This window comes from Mytilus californianus, unplaced genomic scaffold (genome assembly GCF_021869535.1).
Source record: "Mytilus californianus isolate M0D057914Y unplaced genomic scaffold, xbMytCali1.0.p SCAF_30, whole genome shotgun sequence".
In the NCBI taxonomy this organism is placed as follows: domain Eukaryota; kingdom Metazoa; phylum Mollusca; class Bivalvia; order Mytilida; family Mytilidae; genus Mytilus; species Mytilus californianus.
This window is the reverse complement of record NW_026262680.1, coordinates 1119327-1140621: the sequence shown is the minus strand read 5'-3', so window position 1 is coordinate 1140621 and position 21295 is coordinate 1119327. Positions and strand designations below refer to the sequence as shown.

At 32.3% G+C, this 21295-nt stretch overlaps 1 protein-coding gene across 1 annotated transcript; it reads left to right on the top strand.

The window, feature by feature from the left end:
- Positions 1 to 508: 508 nt before the first annotated feature.
- On the top strand, positions 509 to 21035 carry LOC127736379 (uncharacterized). The gene is made up of 5 exons (XM_052246890.1): positions 509 to 581; positions 8937 to 9189; positions 9903 to 10123; positions 12693 to 12864; positions 15311 to 21035. The coding sequence occupies exons 2-5, from the start codon at positions 8967 to 8969 to the stop codon at positions 20740 to 20742; spliced, it is 6048 nt and encodes a 2015-aa protein (XP_052102850.1). The 5' UTR covers positions 509 to 581; positions 8937 to 8966; the 3' UTR covers positions 20743 to 21035.
- The last annotated feature ends 260 nt before the right edge of the window (positions 21036 to 21295 follow it).

Sequence of the window (21295 nt, the reverse complement as noted above, 5' to 3'; positions counted from 1 at the left end):
GGTATTGACAGGCAGTAGGATAAATCTGCTTTCTTTTATAAAAAGTAAAATAACAAAATTATCTTAGGAAAACTCAAAACGGAAAGTTCCTTATCAAATAGCAAAAGCAAAAGATCAGACTCATTCAACGAATGGAAAACAACAAAGCAATAAAGTTAGCAACGCAGCTAATGCACAAGTCCTAATTCTGTTTTCTTTTTTAAATTTTAAAGAGTAGTTTTAAAAGTTAGATATTTAGTGAGACTTTATGATCTCTTTAATTTTGTAAGGGATACATGATCAATATGAAAGGCCCACTTGACATTTTGAGGAGTTTGATAAGCCTATTTAACAATATAAAAAGTGTTATTTAAACATTTAAACTCAGTGTACATTGACGGAAATTCATATATCTACCTTACCTCTTTCCGTTACACTTGAAATATAGAATCTATTCATAAACATGATAAATTGAATAGTATGTAAACGTCATCGAAAGTTATTTAAAAATTCCAAGTTAATAGTTTCCTGGTAGCCATTTTGAGAAGGGTTGAACAACTGGTTTTGTTTTGAATTGGAATAGTATTTGAACATTTTATAAGGTACTGCTAGTATTCAAAATTATTTTGGCATAGAAATACTTACATCAAAAAACAATATGATCTAAAAGAAAAAAGACCTATTCATTAAACTAAAATATAACGACATAAAAATCACATCTACATTTTGTAGGGCAATACTACAATATTATTATAGCCGTACACTCCTTGATACCGTCTTGCGTTTCTATAATTGAGATAATTTGAAAATGAATAATATTTCATATGGCCCGTTGAAATAAAGTAATATACACTTTTAGGAATTTTTGGTCCTCAATGCTCTTCAACTTTGTACTTTATTTGGCCCTTTTAACTTTTTTTATGAGTCTTTTGTAGACGAAATGGCGCAAATACAAAATTTTAATCCTGGTATCTATGATGAGTTTATTGACATAATAAAGAAAAAAATATGTATTGGATAAAATATTAACAAACGAAAAAAAAAAGGAAATGATACCCTTCATTATTTGTTCAGCAGGGGTTTTTGTTCAAGCAAAATATCAAAAGCAAGGTTCATTAGATCTTCTTACAGATGAAATTGATATATCAGTTAATACAATGTTGACTGCTGTACCACATTTGTTGATATTTTTACCTTTTGTGTCTGTTTGTTTTGCTAACACATAGTTGCCAATGTAATGGAATTCTATCCAACTGTCATACAAGTGAGAGGTATCATTTTCTACTGATGAAATGCCTGTACCAAGTTAGGAGTATAACATTTGTTATCCATTCGTTTAATATGTTTGAGCTTTTGATTTTGCCATTTGATTAGGAACTTTCCATTTGAATTTTCCTTGAAATTCAATATTTTTGTTATTTTACTTTTTGGTAAGACGATCATTTCCTACGTTTATAATAACATACCTTAACAGTATTCTCATATATAGATATAAGAAGATGTGGTATGAGTGCCAATGAGACAACTCTCCATCCAAGTCATAATTTATAAAAGTAAACCATTATAGGTCAAAGTACGGTCTTCAGCACGGAGCCTTGGTTCACACAGAACAGCAAGCTATAAAGGGTCCCAAAAATGACTAGTGTAAAACTATTCGAACGGGAAATGGCTGTTTGATCCGAATTTTTTGTTTGATTAAGTGTTTTACTAAGATTGAGACGAAGGTCTATGAAATGTGGTGGCCGATCATGCATGTCCGACAGACGTAAGCTTAACTTGACATGCTTTGTATGGCTTACTAATTAACACGACTTTTGGTGATCTTTACAGTATCACGTGTCCCCTACTTGATATGTACCAATTTACCGAATTAATATTGAAAATTGACTTAGCTTTACCTCTTTAAGGGGGTACTCTATAGTCCTCACTCAAGTAGTGACACTATCAATACAAACCGCTCAGAGTCTGAATAGACCAGTTTTTGTGCTCGACCAGTAAAGTCGAGCACAGATTTTACTCGACTTGTCTCGACAGTACTTAACTGTACTCGACTTTGGTCTCGACTTTACTTAATAAGTCTGATTCAGTAATTGATGATCTTGGTGTAGTCTGAAATGGTCTCGACCAAGGCTCTACATGTCTCGACCAGTCTTGACCAGTCTTGACCTGTCTCGGCCAGTCTCGACTCAGTCTCGACCAGTCTCGACCTGTCTCGACTAGTCTTGACCTTCAAGTTTAGTCTCAACTGATCTGAATCAGCCCATCTATCTAAATTAAATATTGATCTTACAAAATTCTAGGTTATTTGGTAATTCATTCAGGGTTCATTGCTGGGAAATTGAAGAAGTAAATTAATAGTTAAAAAGAAGCAAGAATTTTCAGTTTTGACTAAATTCAGATAGTCGTCTTTAATTATTCTATAACTTTTTCAAATCAACTTGGATTTTCATAAAACTATACAGCTATCTCAATTATACATTGATCTTACTGAATCTCAGGTCGTTATGTAGTTTTGTGTATTGCTGTCAAATTTAAGAATTTAATTAATAGGTAAAAAAAAGCTAGAATTTTCAGTAGGACTGAATTCAGCTAGTCAACATTAAATTTGTTTATTATTTTTTCAAATTAACTTGGATTTTCATAGAACTATACAGATATCTCAGTTGTATATTGATCTTACTGAATCTTAGGTTATTAGGTAGTTTTATGTATTGTTGTCAAATTTAAGGATTAAATTAATAGGTAAAAAAAAGAGATTTTTCATTTTGGTTAAATTCAGATAGTCAACTTTAATTATTTCTATAACTTTTTCAAATCAACTTGGATTTTCATCAAACTCTACATCTATCTCAATTATACATTGATCTTACTGAATCTCAGGTCGTTATGTAGTTTGGTGTTTTGCTGTCAAATTTAAGGATTTAATTAATAGGTAAAAAAAAAGCTAGAATTTTCAGTAGGACTGAATTCAGCTAGTCAACATTAAATTTGTTTATTATTTTTTCAAATTAACTTGGATTTTCATAGAACTATACAGATATCTCAGTTGTATATTGATCTTACTGAATCTTAGGTTATTAGGTAATTTGATGTATTGTTGTCAAATCTAAGGATTAAATTAATAGGTAAAAAAAAAAGAGATTTTTCATTTTGGTTAAATTCAGATAGTCAACTTTAATTATTTCTATAACTTTTTCAAATCAACTTGGATTTTCATCAAACTCTACATCTATCTCAATTATACATTGATCTTACTGAATCCCAGGTCGTTATGTAGTTTGGTGTATTTCTGTCAAATTTAAGGATTTAACTAATACATGTAGGTAAAAAAAAGCTAGAATTTTCAGTCGGACTGCATTCAGATAGTTAACTTTAAATTTGTTTATTCCTTTTTCAAATTAACTTGGATTTTCATAAAACTATACAGCTATCTCAGTTGTATATGGATCTAACTAACTCCCAGGTTGTAATGTTGTTTGACATATTGCTGTCAAATTTAAGGATTTAATTAATCAAGGTAAAAAAAAGCTAGAATTTTCAGATTGGACTAAATTCAGATAGTTATCTTTAAAAATTTTTATAACGTTTTTAAAGCAACTTGGGTTTTCATGAAAATCTACAGCTATCTCCATTATATAATTATTTTAAAAAATACCAGTTTATTTCTTAATTTGGTTTATAACTGTCAAATTTGAATATTTAAATTATAAATATCTGTCTGAATTTAGTCAAAACTGAAAATTTCAGCCTTTTTAACATATTACCTTAGTCCTTTAATTTGACAGCAATACACTAAAATACAAAACAACCTGTCATTCTGTAAGATAAATATATAATAAAGATAGCTGAAAAGTTTGATGAAAATCCATACTGATTTGAAAAAGTTATAAAAAAATTTATAGGTGACTATAAGAATTCAATGCGAACTAAATTAACGGTTAAAATAAATTTCTCTTTAACTGACATGGCAACAGCCACAATAATATAAAGATATATATAAAAACAGATTTTTAAATCCTTACATGATTCTCAGATTTATCAAATAGAGATAGTTAAATCAATATATCTTATATGGTTTGGCATGTGTTATTTTTTTCTTAACATAATTTTCCTAAATTCTTAAAAAATAAACTAGGTTTCATGATTATACTTTAGTTATATAATCATCTTATTAATGAGGTAACAACAGCCAACAAAATCACTGAAATTGTTTAATAAGATTGAGAATGGAAATGGGGAATATGTCAAAGAAACAGCAACCTGACCAAAGAGCAGACAACACATGAAGGCCATCAATGGGTCTTCAACGCAGCAAGAAAATCCCGCACCCGTAACCTTATATTAGAAATATATCTATTATTATAATTTGGGATATAGTATATATAATATATATCAAAAGCGGATTAAAAAATTAAAGAAATTAATAAAATTGTTCTTCTGATTAGTGGTGAAGTATAAATTAATACCTCCTTCTTGGGGAAAACTCATTAAAAAGATCACAACCTGGTCAGAGAGTATTAAATTCTAAATAACATTCATTCAAAATTGCAACATCCTGTTTAACTTAAATCGCAAGGCCTTTTGAATTCACCAGATAAGTAATACATGAGTTTAAGAAAAATAGGGCTTCTTTTTAACTGTAAAACACACATATACTGATGTAATTAAACCTTATCAAAGTGCTTCTTGTATGCCATGTCTTTAATTATGACAAAAATTATTTTAAAAGGTTATCAAGGATTCCTATGAAAGTTCTATTATCATGATTATTTCAAATTCTTGTTTTAACGAAACAAAGGTGGCATTTTTAAAATTTTATAACTTTTTCAAATCAGTATGGATTTTTATCAAACTTTTCAGCTATCTTTATTATATATTTATCTAACAAAATGCCAGGTTGTTTTGTATGTTGGTGTATTGCTGTCAAATTTAAGGACTTAGGTAATAGGTAAAAAAGGCTGAAATATTTTGATTTGACAGCAATAAACCAAATTAACAAATAACCTGGTATTTTGTACGATAAATATATAATGTAGATAGCTGTAGATTTTGATGAAAATCCAAGTTCCTTTTAAAATACTAATAATAAATATTTGAAGATAACTATCTGAATTTAGTCCAAACTGAAAATTCTAGCTTTTTTTACCTTGATTAATTAAATCCTTAAATATGACAGCAATATACCAAACAACATAACAATTCAGTAAGATCAATGTATAATTGAAATAGATCTAAAAAATGAAAATCTCTTTTTCGTTACCTATTAATTTAATCCTTAAATTTGACAGAAATACACCAAAACTACATTTTAACCTGGGATTCAGTAAGATCAATATACAACTGAGATAGCTGTATAGTTCTATGAAAATCCAATTCAATTTGAATAAATAATAAACAAATTTAAAGTTGACTAGCTGAATTCAGTCCCACTGAAAAATCTACCTATTAATTAAATTCTTAATTTGACAGCAATACACCAAACTACATAACGACCTTGGATTCAGTAAGATCAATGTATAATTGAGATAGCTGTATAGTTTTATGAAAATCCAAGACTATCTGAATTTAGTCAAAACTAAAAATTCTTGCTTTTTTTTACCTATTAATTTACTTCTTTAATTTCCCAGCAATGAACCAACTACCAAATAACCTGGAATTTTGTAAGATCAATATTTAAATTAGTTAGATTGGCTGATCTAGTTGAGACTAAATTTGAAGGTCAAGACTAGTCGAGACAGGTCGAGACTGGTCGAGACTGAGTCGAGACTGGTCGAGACAGGTCAAGACTGGTCAAAACTGGTCGAGACTGGTCGAGACAGGTCGAGCCTTGGTCGAGACCATTTCAGACTACACCAAGATCATCAATTACTGAATCAGACTTATTAAGTAAAGTCGAGACCAAAGTCGAGTACAGTTAAGTACTGTCGAGACAAGTCGAGTAAAATCTGTGCTCGACTTTACTGGTCGAGCACAAAAACTGTTTTTTTTTCAGACTCTGATCAGTTTGTAGTGTATGGATATGATACAATATTATATGATTTTGATTGTCTGGTAGGGTTCACGAGACCTTGACCTCATTTGCATTAATCATTGAAAATATTAAATTTATGTGATACTTTAAGTATAAAATTCGTATTACAGAGACAATTTTAGTTCAATCATGATAAGTAAAGCAGGCAATATATTTCAGCTTATGCACTCATGTTAATATAGGTCTTTTCCTGTCAGAGAGATATTTTTAAAACGTTCAGCTAGTAAAAGAGGGTCGAAAGATACCAGAGGGAGAGTCAAACTCATAGATCGAAAATAAACTGACAACGCCATTGCTAAAAAAGAAAAAGACAAACAGACAAATAATAGTACACAAGACACAACATAGAAAACTAAAGACTAAGCAACACGAACCCCACCAAAAACTGGGAGTGATCTCAGGTACTCCGGAAGGGTAAGCAGATTGCTCCGCATGCGGCACCCGTCGTGTTGCTCATGTTATTACGAACCCGGTAAATACTCTTAATTCGGTAGGTCACATTCGTGAAAAGGGAACGGGATTGTAGTTACGACATAAGTAACATATATGTTGTCAATCACGAAATAAAGCATCTTGATAATGTCAGTTTCAGAGAATTTTTTTTTTAATCAGAGTGATTCTTTACAAAGTAGGATTTATCCCTTCCTAACACAAGATACTTGTATCTCCGTTGGTCATTCTTTTTTATGAAACAAAGCAATACCAACTCTTTCAATTTGTCTTTTAGTTTGGAATGGGGAATACTTGTTTAAAGTGTAGAAAATTCAATTGTTTTAATACTATTGCAAGATTAAAGAGCCTTTATTGTATGTACTTTAAAAGACCTTAGGAATTGTTTAGTATCCACATCTGATTCGCGCCACCTCTAAAATAGGCAGTTTCACAAAATCTTTGAAACCCGGCTTTGATTGCTGATAAAATAGATGTTAATAATTTAGAAAGAGGTTTTATGGAGCACTTGGAAGACCCAGCAATATCCCGTGTTTGTAAGGACACTTGTGTAATTTAGGTATCAAATACAGTGATGCAAGATCCAGTTCTTCATCTTTGGTTGAAATTCCGAAAGAACATAGAACAGACCTATGATTATCCAGATTTCCTCTTTAGTAAGTGTCGTGAGGGTATATGCTGAGTTTCCAAGTGAGTTGTCAATAGCTAATTCATTTATCAAGCAGTTTATGTAATGCGATATACACACAAAAACGATGTTGTTTGGGGCTTTATCTGCGGGAACAACAACATATGTGTCATAGAGGTAAGATAAGTATTTTTCAACACTTGGGTCTTAAGATTGACGTAGCATGGGTATTGATAGACCAATTCATACTTTAATTCTGATTTGTATCAACGACCTCACAGCCTTAATCCATTCGGAAAGAGTATCTACGACTTCTTTCTCGCGTTTAGCCCATTGCCTGGCATAATCCTCGACCGAATCCATCAGTATTTTGAAGTTGTATTTCCAATTGATTGATTCAGGCTAACGATATTTCGGACCTTTGCATAACACATTTCGCAGGGAAGTGTTATTGACAATGTTGAGGTCACCGGTAATAACGTGGCCAGACGGATTATATGTGATTTGGGAACTAGCACAGATGCAATCAGAAGGTTTAGACTTGAAGTCGTCAATATTAAGATCCTACAAAACGTGTTTGTAATTGAAAGTTTTAGTTGCAATTCGTTTGGTATAGGTATAAGAAACGATTGGTACAGACTGATCTTTAAAATAAGGAGGTATTTTCGATTGAACTAATTTATGAGGAAGGATATTGCCTAAGTTGACGCCATCGAGACCTTTGTTGGCAATGGAAAGTTTAAGAAAAGATCTTTTCTATTTTTCATCTTTTCCAATGCGAACTGGTTTGAAAAGTCTGTGACTTGCAATATCCGAAATGATAGCTGTAAGTTTGTATTGGTTTGAATGAGGGTTTGTAACAGTGGTTTCCAAACATAAATTGAACAGAAAATGAATTTTGATAGGGGTAATGAATAAAGTTTCGTGCGAATGTGATGAATACCTAACGGCTTTTGTTTACATGGCACCAAGTCATTAATAGAGAGATCATGCATAGTATGTGATGTTTGATGACGATGACCATGACTGCGTCTACGTCGATGAGTAGAGTTGAAAATATTCATCACATTCACCGAGCTACAGGAAGGACAAGATAGAATACCTATACCATCGATGTTGTCATTGCAACCACATGGTGTCGCAGTTCCCAGTGTCGAATCCAGTGGTCCTCTTTTTGTCTACAGAGAGGCGTTGCAAGATGAGGATTGTTAATCCTGTGGTATATTTTTTCGATAATGCGAACTGTCATAGAAACGACGGAATGATCAGTCTGATTAGTAAATGAATTTTAGTCTTGTATTCTTGCAGTATATTTTGATCATAACATCAGCTTAAAAGTCTGGACAAATAATCATTTAGGCTTGTTCGATATTTGAGTCGATTTTCATACTTATCTACTGCATTGAATTAAGTTCTGCTCAGACAATTCTCTGAACAGTAGAGTGAATAAGTCTGAAAATTGACTGATAGGCTGAAAAAAAACTCCATCATTTATTTTTCGTTTTTTTCTTTCAACAGCTGTTAAGATCAAAATAACCGTTTCACATTGAAATTGGTTATCCAGGAATGCAGTAAACATTTTGTTATTTGATGCGCAATACTAGTAATACAAGATACATCTTTGTTCTTGAGATGGTAGACACCCACGTGTAAAGAATTGAAGATTTAAAATATAAGCCTGTACTGTTCTCCTGTAAATGAAAAAGGTTTTTCTATCTGTGAAAATAACAGTTGATATTAATTATTTAAATCAGATTAAAGTATTCAAGCAGCCTACGATGAAGGCAAACTAATAAAAAAATTAATATGTGTATAATTTTGATAATTTTATGGAATCTTATATTTAAGTGTTTCAATAAGGAAATTGTGTTTGGTAGAATGGCATCAGCAGTACCAGTATTATCAAGGGAGGAAACCAATTTTCTTAGAGTTGCCCACTTATTAATAAGACTTTCACCTAATGCTGTTAGAACTCTTTTCAATAGAGAGTTTAATCCAGGTGGATTGAAATCAGTTTTCTCACAGAACTGGACGAAACTGGATGGGCTGAAAAAGAAACATGTCATAACACTTGCGCAATGGAGTTTATTGTTTCCACCAGGTGAATATATTTACTTTGATGATCAACTTGCTTATATTTAGATAACACAATATTTTCCTGCTTATCAGATCTCATCAAATAATATGTAAATTGTTTTTCTTGATATCTGAAACTGTTTCTAAACAGAAGCGATAACAATCTTTTTTATTGACAGGAAACGGAACATAAAGCTGCAAAAAGCGATTCGATCGGTTCTGGTATTTGAAATCGAACTATATCCAATGATATAATTTATCGCTTATCTTTTCTACAAATGACGACATAAGTTTCAATTGAATAATGTTTATATGGTGGTAAATACAAATAGATAAGGGAAGGGAAAAAAAACGGGCAACGAACATCCGATGAAACAAACTACAACCTCATTACAGCAGCCACCAAAACAATAAGCAAAAAGATAGTCAAATTCAGACGTCTCTTAAACAGGTCATAAGTAGGAAAATATACGATACGTCATTACCTTTATCATCCAATATCTTCCAGAATAATGTATCACTAAGTATATATATATATATAAAGAAATGAGCAAAGATGTTAGGCATAATAATAGTTTTGAACATATGGCCCGCGTTTCATTTACACAAGACTAATGTGACGCTCGAAAAATGTGTGAGAAATATAATAAAATACATGTATAAGAGGAAAGCGTTTGTGTGAATGTAGCTCACTACATATGTGAGCAAAAGTCAATACCAAATAAAGTTCATTTTCAGGTTCCGATCCGAAATCGAATGACTTCGACCTAACATTGATGGTGTGTTTACTTCGAAACCTAACTACGATAACTATACAGGACCAACTACCACTACCATGTGACTTGAGTGAAGGAGCGGCTGTATCGAGAATCAAATTTTACAGAAATCAAATTGCTCATTCTGACTCGGGCGCTATGTCTGAAGCAGACTTCAGTACAACATTTGCTATAGTTTCTAAGGTAAGATACTACAATCCCTAATAAGAAAACAAATGAAAAAACACAAGAGTCTCTATCAAGGCTTATGACAAAACTTGATATTATATATCATAATGACTTGATTTGACCAGTAGAAGGATCCTCCAAACTCGAGCATATGATTATCAATGTCTACACTAATGTGTCATGACACCACTAAATCATGATACGTCACATCTGGGTCATTATCCCTAATGCGCCTCAAATTGAGGAACACAAAAGTTGTGCGTAAACAAAAAATCTCTGTGTAGTGATATTGGACATGTTTCTATTTTTAACAAGTGACTGAGCTTAACCATTTGTGTTGATTTGAAAAGTAGAGGACCATAGAATAAATGTGTAAAAACTATGCAGTTATTAAATGTAGGCAAAGAATTAAATTTTCAAAGAACTTATTGTGTGAAAAAAGGGATTTTTTACCACCAGGAGTCGCATCACGAAAGGATTTTCAGGGTGTGCTAATTTACGAAAAATGAATCACACTTCGTACCCCGAAAATTTAACCACATATGTGAAAATGTCTCAGCTTCGAAATGAGCCATCATGCATATCCAAATTTACGATATGGACTGTGCTACAGAGGAAAATGTTTCCATTACCGCCTATGTAGAATCGATTACGCATATTGCCCCATCTGGTTTCATAAGAAATAGGGTCGAAGAAACATTTTATTTTTCTCTTGAGTTTGACAGTTATATGAAATTAATTCTGCATTTCATTGCAGAAAACAAAAATTGTAAGTCTCAAACACCTATCTTTGGTGTTTCAAAGCACGATTCTTTTTTTATTTAATGTTTCTATAAAATATTTTGGAAACCTGAGGTGACATGGTTACAAAAGCTTGTAAACAGGACATAAGGGTTGAAAATTCGATGGTTAAATTCCGGTGACCCCTGTCAAGTGTTTCTTTAGTTGAAACAAAGTTAAATTCTGTACATTTTGTTTTAAATTTCGAGAAAAACAATGGTTGTATAAACAAGGGGTTTAAACACATTTCATACTTGAACAAAATTGTGTACGTCAGACACACGAGTTGTCTAGAGGTATCTTTATGGTTATACTTTCGACATGTACGATATAGTACATGTATATATTTTATACTGTATGTCATAAACGTGGAATAGCTTGTCAAAGTTCATAATACATATAACAAAGCATACTAGATTAAGTACAAATTCTACATAATTGGTAAACAGACTGATGGATGTGGAAACAACATCCATAAAACGCTAAAGTCATCAATTAAACCGGAAAGAGCAAAACATAACCACTTATATTCTCTGGTCACGCTGACTAAAATTCTAATAGAATTTTTAATTAATAATACATAAATAAACAATAAAAATGCAGCGTCGAAACAGTTACCGTTAAAAAAAGAAACAAGTGTCGATGTTACCCTCGGTAAGTGACAAATCCACCAGCAGAGTTACGTTAACGTACCCAGTAAAAAATAGAAAACAAAATCTATATTACCAATGTCCATTGTATTCTTACTTGTTAAAATAAAGGCTTTGTTTCAACTTCCCAATTATGAACGTCTATTTCTATGTAGCTACATTCCAGTCGTGCCTTCGAAGAGTATATATATATCCAAGTTAAAACGATAGTCTAAAGCTAACGTTTCCTATCATTATTTTCTGGATAGATGGTTAGTGCTTACAATGAAGCTAATCCCAAAGGGTCCCAAACGGTAAAGTTTAAGTCATTTGTCTGAAAATGTAATGAAGGCCATCACAATTTTGATGACCCTTACGGATTAGAGACGTCGAAACATATGTTCGAATTTTTCGTAACCAACATCGCGTCCTTTTATTCTCAAATGTTACATTACCAAATGATACATATCACCGAATATGAACTTACACGAGCACCACGACGGGTGTCACAATTGAAGCAGGATCTGTTTACCCTTCCGGGTCATTTGAGATCATCCCCGGTTTTGGTCGGGTATTATGCCATAGCGTTTTTTTTTTTGCTAATGACTTATGAGTTTGAATATTCCTTTGGTATCTTCCACTAATTTGTCTTCATGTATAAATGCCACGTAAAAAAAGTGTTCCAACTTGTGCCATTATTTGTGCGATAGAGGTTTTTTTTTTATAATTTCCCAAATACAAAAAAAAAAGAAAATAAACAAAGAATGTTTCTTCCAAGGTTTATAAAGATGTCTTTTGTAAGTGCATTTTCATTCTAAATATGACAAAATGGGGTCATTTGCTAGATTTCAATATGCTAAAGGACACTATCAGTTTCAGGATGAAATTAATTGTTTTCTACAACGATGACATAAACACGTTAATTTTTTAAGCGTCAGTACATTTCGTTCATTCTGTATCTTCTTTATGTTATTGATTTTGTTTATTTAATATCGTATGTGTCATATTGGATGTTTATTTCGGATATTCTACTTGTGTGAAAACTTATGAATTATCCTTATGAAAGTAGGTTCTGGAAAGACATTCAGAACTTTATATGTACCATAACTTGTATAATATGGATCCTTAATAGATAAGCAGTTCTTAGTAAATCAAAGTCAAATATTTGTTTTCAGGCTATAGAAATTATCTGTCCAACGATGAAGGCAGATTGCATCATATTACAAAATGCTGACCTAGATTATTCATTTCATGAAATCTATGTAGAATTTGTAAAAAAAGAAAAACAAATGGAGGAACTCATTGCTAAAGTTGAAACCCTGAACTTGGATAGATATAATACACAATGTAAGCTTTAAAAGAAGACCTTTTACATGTATTAAACAAATAACGTGTAATAAATTAAACTACTTGTTTGTTCGAAATGTATAAAACTCTATAAAAATCTACATGTATCATGATATATGCATACATGTATATGCCATATATAGAAACAGGATGATGTGGTATGAGTGCCAATGAGACAACTCTCCATCCAAGTCACAATGTGTAAAAAGTAAACCATAATTATAGGTCAAAGTACGGCCTTCAACACGGAGCCTTGGCTCACACCGAACAGCAAGCTATAAAGGGCCAAAAATGACTAGTGTATAACAATTCAAACAGGAAAACCAACAGTCTAATCTATATAAAAAACGAGAAACGAGAAACACTTAAGAACCACATTAACTAAGGACAACCACTGAAACAGGTTCCTGACTAAGGACAGGTGCAGACAAATGCAGCGGGTTTAAACGTTTTAACAGGCGCATACCTTCACGTTAACCTGAAATAGTAGTGTAGCATTACAACATAGAAATACACACTATAAAATATCAATTGAAATGGCTTAACTCAATCAAAAAGACATATTGACAAAAACAAGTAAACATACACTGAACGAATAAATTTGATCTATGACACAATGTCAAAAAGACAACTATAACCTTGGACAAAATGGCGTTAAATAAAATAACGTACATAGGTAAATTCAAATATAATAATTTTGTTGTTAGGAGTACGGAGATATTTTTTACAAAATAAATAAATTTGTTGTTCATAATACGAGAACAGCAGTGAAAATTTATCGTCATACTAAATACTTATTAGAAATAGTGAGGCGAGATATAACACAAAATAAGTAAACATTGAATAACAAAAATGCATAACAAATTGTTTAACAGGTCAAATTAACACGAACGTACGATTTGAGAGTACTCGCAGTTACTGTAGGCTAGTTTAAAGCCAAAAACAATTAATAATAAAAACAATCATGCATCAGAGACTAAAATCAACTAAAACATATCCCAGGGATTTAGCGTTTTAACACCATGGACAGTCAAAGAAGACATGACTTGTGCAATGCCAACATAAAAGTATTGACAGGCAGTAGGATAGTTTTGATTTAACCTTATAATAAATAAGTACTAGTATAATATTATGTATAGATAAAGCAATCTCTATATAGAAAATGAACGTGGATGTGTATTTAATATCCGATTGTTTCTAATCATGTATTCTGAAAGAGACAGTCTTTCCTAATATTCTGAATGCTATCGACTCATCACTTGTTTGCCCATTGGAAATTCAACATTTAGCAACCCTTACTTTTCAAAGAACAAAAGAGTTGAGCCGATTTTACCAAGTCTACCGCCTTATTGAGTATTTGTAAGATAGTTCAATAATTTCCTATTTATTGTCAATATGTCTATAAAACACAATTAATTTCATAACAAGTAAAGTTTATGCTACTGCTTTTGACTAGTAAGTCATGTACATCCATTTCACATCTTTTTTTTTTCTAAATGCAAAATGGTTTTCTGGTTTTCCTTTGAACATCGGTAAATACATTTAATACACCCTTTTTTTATTGAATTAAAACAGAAATTATCTAGAAACTCAGGTTGAAGCCACCTGAGGTGGATTGACTTTTTAAGGCTATTATATGTAGATCCTTTTGGTCATATAGTTCATCAAGTATTCAAGCAGAAATCGAAAATCAATGAAAACTTACATCACAATGGCCAAAAAAACGACGAAAAAGACAGACAACAATAACAAAATAGTACGTAGAAAACTAAAAACTGAGCAACTTAATCCCACCAAATTCAAGTCTTGTCTCATGTGATCTGAAAGGATATAAGTTCCTGACCTACATGTGTCACTCTTTAATTGTGTTCGATGTGTCCGTTTTGATTAAGAAAAGTTCTGAATGTTACTATTTGATTCGCAATTATACGTTCATGTCATGTTATTATAACAGAAAGGGCATACCGTTGTTTGTAAATATGTTATACTTCGCTAACGCTGTGTATAAGTTAATTAATAAATAGAGTTATGAGTTATGCTAAAATGAGCATAAAGTATAGAATAAGACATGAAAGAAATGTTCCAGTTGATTTACGGAACGAGCAATGAATGATATCTAAATTGTTGTTACATTGGTCGATATAATAACTTGAATAAGATATAATCTTTACTAAACTGGGTATAAAAATATTTGAAATACCACGTCAGACTTAGATTTTAGGAATCATTTTTCTGCTTATGCCATTGCAAAATTACAAAGATTGTTCAGCAAATCATTGGATAATATAACCGAGGTTTCTTTGAAATAAAGTGTTCGTGCTGTATAAAACATATTTTCACAATTGTTTTTTTTTTCATGGGTTCAACTACTATTTTGCATTTCAAAATGAAACAATAATGGCGAAACGCTATTTATTGTTATATTTTTTGTAATTCTTTATTGCAGCTATTCAAATCGAAGAAATCTCAGAATGGAAATTCAAATTAGAGAAGTTTTATGTGACTGAAGCTGCTACCAGATTAATTGAAGTGGTTAAAAACAATCAATGCATTATTATAACAGGTATAGCCGGATCTGGCAAATCTTCGTTGGCTTATTATGTGGCCTTGCACATGCAAGAAACAGAAAACTACGCAGTATTACCTATTTGGTTACCATCAGAATTACTAAAAATGTCAAATTCTAATGCCAAACAACTTTTTATTTTTGATGATGTTTTTGGTAAATATTCATTGGATGAATTCAATCTTAACTGCTGGGAAAAAGAGACGAGGCGTATTAAGAAGTTATTGAGTAATAAAGTCCATAAAGTAATGGTGACATGTAGATCCTATTTATATGATTTGGTAAGCGATTGCGTATCTTCTCTATCATTTGCGCATTTTAACTTGCAATCAAATGAAATAAATTTATCTTTAGTGGAAAAAAAAAAAATCGCCAAGCTGTATCTTACTAATGATGTTATATGTCATCTGACTGATGAAACAGTTATGATGTACAATTTTTTCCCTTTACTATGTGTAATGTTTAAGGAAAATAAGATGGATGATGTTGATTTCTTTCGAAACCCAAAGCAGTTTATAGAGAACGAAATTGAAAACTTTAAAAGTAAAAAGGACGTATCGTTCATAGCTCTAGCACTCTTGGTTTTATGTAATAACTCGATCAAGAAAGATGGTCTTCAGATTGAAAAAGATAAATACGATAGTATGTTGAAAGATTTATTTGATGAAATGGATACCAGGAAATCCCTATCAAAAACTTCAATTTTGTCAAATCTTCAAAATCTGAAAAACATGTATCTTACAGAAACAGAATCTACATTCTGTACAAAACATGATAAAATTTTTGACATTATTTCTCATACTATAGCAAACTTTATAATTCGATGTATTTTAAAACACGGAGAATCGGCTTTCATTAGCAGTAGGTGTCAATTAAACTCCCTCAACGAACAACATGGTGACTGTACCATTTTGATTACAAATGAATTAGAAACCATGTTTTTCAAACGTATATTAAATGACATTGAAAATGGTTACACATGGGAAGTTTTTGCTAGCCTTCAAATGAAATTTGAAAACTATAGAAATTTGTTTATGCAATACTTAGTGAAGATGAGTCCAAAATTTTCTTCGTCAATAAATGATTTCACAACTCCATTACATTTCACTGCGGCCAAAGGTTATTATGATATTTCAAAGTTTTTACTTGAAAAAAACAGAGAACATGTAAGTTTCCTCGATGATTACAATAGATCTCCTTTACACCAAGCCGCAATGAACGGACATCATGACATTTTACAGCTTCTTCTTAGAAAAGGTGCCAGAATTGATCAGACAGACGCTGAAGGGTACACCCCTCTGCTTCAAAGTTGCGTTTATGGATATTCGATAGTCACAGAAGAACTGATAAAAAATAATTCAAGTGTAAACATATGTGGCAAAGATGGTTGGTTTCCACTGCACATGGCAGCGGCCGATGGAAATACTGTCCTTATCAAACTTCTAGCTAGTCATAAGGCAGAATTGAATAAGCAAATGAATAACGGTATGACAGTTCTGTATATAGCTTGTAATTTTGGCCATTTTAACGCAGTAAAATTATTAATCGACAGCAAAGCCGATGTTACAAAATGTGAAAATAAAGGATGGTCTCCGTTACATGTAGCTTGCCTGCAAGGGTTTAACGACATAGCTAAAGTATTGATTCTTTATGGTGCAGACGTAAATAAAGGAAATAATGCTGGAGAAACACCACTGTATTTGACTTGTATAGGAAATCATACGAATATAGTCAAACTATTACTTGAGCACGGTGCTGCAATTAATACATGCTATAGGAATGATAAAACACCATTACATATTGCTTGTGAAAAAAGTAATGAAGACATGGTGAAATTGATGCTACATCACAAAGCTGACCCAAACAAGTGTGACGACGATGGATTAAGTCCATTACATGTAGCTTCATGTAACAACCATACGAAAATAGTTAAATTGATATGTGATAACAGTGCTGTATTGGCAAATATTTCAAATAACAAAGGACAAACGCCATTGCATGTTGCTTGTCAAAACGGTAATAAGGACATAGTCGAATTACTATTAAAAAACGATGCTTCATATAATAATTCAGATGGACATGACTGCACTCAACTACATCCTATCTGTTCAAATGAACAGAAAAACGTAGCCGAGATTACAGTAAAAGGCGGTGATGCAGTGAATGTATGTGATAAAGATGGAGACACTCCATTACAGATTGCTGCAATTCTTGGTGATACAGCTCTGATAAAGATTTTAATAGAACATGGAGCAGATGTAAATTTGTATGCGCGTGAAGACATAACTCCGATCAATGCTGCTTGTCAACTAGACCATTTAGAAGCAGTGAAAATGCTGATACGTTATAAAGCTAGCGTAAACAAATGTGATCGATATGGGTTCTGTCCATTACATATAGCTTCTCTTTGTAATCAGAAGGAAGTTGTGGCATATCTATGTGATTCCGGTACCGCAGAAGTCAACCTGTCAAATAAAAAAGGTAAATCCCCGTTACATTTTGCCTGTGAAAAAGGTAATGCCGACATAGTAAAACAATTAATCACACATGATGCTTCCATTAATCATTGCGATGAAAGAGGTTATACTCCTTTACTTTCAGCTTGTTTTGGACTGTTGATCAAAAAGAGGACAGCAGTTAATGAAGTAGGTCAGACTAATATAACACCAATACGTACGCCTTGTTACAATCAATATAATGACATTGCCAAAGTATTACTTGAAAATGGTGCAGCAGTCAACAGCCATGGTGAAAATGGGAGAACGTCACTACACTATGCCGCTGAAGATGGAAATACAGATCTCATTGAAATTTTGATGGAACATGACGGAGATGTAAACTTTCAAATGAATAATGGAATGACGCCTATTTATATAGCTTGTGCGTATGATCATTTAGAAGCAGTTAAGATGTTAATAAGTTATAAAGCTGACATAAACAAATGTGAGAAAACTGGATGGAGTCCATTACATTTTGCTTCTTATGCCAACCATAAGGAAATGGTGGCATATATATGTGATCACAGTGCTGCAGGAGTAAACCTTTCAAAAAAAGAAGGTCTTGCTTGTCAAAAAGGTAATAAAGACATAGTATCATTATTATTAAAACATGGTGTTTCTATTGATCATTGCAATGAAAATGGATCTACTTCGTATCATTTAGCTTGTCCTGGTGGTAATAAAAATATTGCAGAAAAATTAATTAAAGCGTGTGCAGCAGAAAATAAAGTTAGCAAGACTGGAACCTCACCATTACTTTTAACATGCAACGATATGCATAATGAAATAGCTAAGTTATTACTCGAAAATGGTGCAGAAGTAAACAGTCCAAATGAACATGGTCGAACTTCACTACACAGTGCCACTAAAAACGGAAATATAGATCTCATTAAAATTTTGATGGAATATGATGCGGACGTGAACTGTCAAATGAATAATGGAATGACACCGATTTATATAGCGTGTGAGAATAATCATTTAGAAACAGTTAAAATGTTGTTACTTTATAAAGCTGACATAAACAAATGCGAGAAATTCGGATGGAGTCCATTACATGTTGCTTCTTATTACAACCTTAAGGAAGTGGTTGAATATCTATGTGATCACAGTGCTGCAGTAGTAAACCTTTCGAATAAAGAAGGCGAATCGCCATTACATATTGCGTGTAGTGTAGGTCATAAAGACATAGTAACATTATTATTAAAACATGGTGTTTCTCTTGATCATTACAATGCTCATGGATTAACCCCAATTCACCTAGCGTGTTCCTATGGTATGAAAAATATTGCTGCAATGTTAATTAAAGCGGGTGCAGCAGTTAATAAAGTTAACGAGACTGGAAACTCGTCTTTACTTTTAGCTTGTAACTATAGACATAATGAAATAGCTGAGTTATTACTCGAAAATGGCGCAGAAGTAAACAGTTCAAATAAACAAGGTCGAACTTCACTTTACGGTGCCGCTAAAAACGGGAATACAGATCTCATTAAAATTTTGATGGAACATGATGCAGACGTTAACTTCCAAACGAATAATGGGATGACACCGATATATATAGCTTGTACGGGAAACCATTTAGAAGCTGTAAAAATGTTGTTAAGTTATAAAGCTGATATAAACAAATGTGATAAAATTGGATGGAGTCCATTACATGCAGCTTCTAATTCTAACCATAAGGAAGTAGTGGCATATCTATGTGATCACGGTAATGCAGAGGTAAACCTTTCCAATAAAATAGCCGAATCGCCATTACATGTTGCTTGTAAAAATATGAATGAGGATATAGTTAAACTACTTTTAAAACATGGTGTTTCTATTGATCATTGCAATGAAAATGGATATACCCCGTTTCATTTAGCTTGTTCCTATGGTAATAAAAATATAGCAGAAATATTCATCAAAGAGGGCGCAGCAGTTAATAGGATAAACGAGACGGTAAAATCGCCATTACAATTAGCTTGTTACCATAGGCATAATGAAATAGCTAAGTTATTACTCGAAAATGGTGCAGACGTAATTAATCCTGATGAACATGGTCAAACTTCACTATTCAGTGCCGCCCAAGACGGAAATACAGATCTCATCATAATTTTAATTGACCATGATGCAGATGTAAACTTTCAAACGAATAATGGAATTACACCTATGTATATAGCTTGTAGAGAAAACCATTTAGAAGCAGTTAAAATGTTGTTAAGTAATAAAGCTGACATCAACAAATGTGATAAAATTGGATGGAGTCCATTACATGTAGCCTGTCATTACAAATATTACGAAATAATTGTATATCTATGTGATCACAGTGCTGCTGTGGTGAACATCTCTAATAAGGAGGGTGAAACGCCATTACATATTGGCTGTGGAAATGGCAATGGAGATATTGTAAAGTTATTATTAAATCATGGTGCTTCCATTAATCATTGTGACAAAGCGGGCTTCACTTCGTTCCACGAAGCGTGTTCCGAAGGTAATAGCAATATAGTAGAACTGTTAATCAAAAAGGATGCAGCAGTTAATCTCCCTGATAGAACTGGTAGAACGCCATTATATATAGCCTGTAAAAACAGATGTACAAATGTAGTAGAATTATTACTGAAACATGGAGCAAATGTTAATAAGTTTGAATCCGAAGAATGCTGGACACCTCTGCATGTTTCAGCGTCATCCGGACATACGGGTATTACAGAATTGTTATTGCAAAATAATGCAACTGTAAATGTAGTAGATCGAAACGGACATACTCCTTTTTACTACGCTACTGAAAACATTTTCGGTGGTATTATAAAGCTTCTTGTTAGCCATGGAGCCATTTAAAGCAACAGTGATGTTCAAAACACAAAACAAAAATACGGAAACGTTGTGTAATTCAATGAGCACTAGGGCATACTAGAGACTGCAAGGAATGTATGTATATTTTTACCTTGATTTGTTTAAAATATGTTAATTTATTACTATTTTATTACTAAGTTTTTTTCACATGTCCCAAATAAGGAAGTGGAACTTACAGAGTGAGCTGAAGTTCTAACTTATCAACAATTTTAGACTGTACAATAATTTTTGTGACTATCATTATTTATTTATGAGCACAATACATTTCATGACTACAACTGATTCGATGTTTTTTGATCTTGTACTTTGAACTTATATACTCAAAGAATCATAATTATTATAATTATGTTTCAATACTTTAATTCCTATTACACGATGATATTCAACAATCGATTTGTAAAAAAGGTACAAGTATTATACATAAAAGAAAATGCAAAAATGTTCAATCAAAATTTATTATTTCTGATCTTCAAAATCTTTGATAATTAAAACGTATTGTTTTTCATAAAGTAGTGTTGTCCAATTCAACAGTTTTTCA

Coding starts and splice junctions, on each gene's coding strand:
- LOC127736379 (XM_052246890.1), top strand. CDS start 8,967: ATGGCATCAGCAGTACCAGTATTATCAAGGGAGGAAACCAATTTTCTT. Junction 10,124..12,692: donor CATTTGCTATAGTTTCTAAG/GTAAGATACTAC, acceptor ATTTGTTTTCAG/GCTATAGAAATTATCTGTCC. Junction 12,865..15,310: donor GGATAGATATAATACACAAT/GTAAGCTTTAAA, acceptor TCTTTATTGCAG/CTATTCAAATCGAAGAAATC.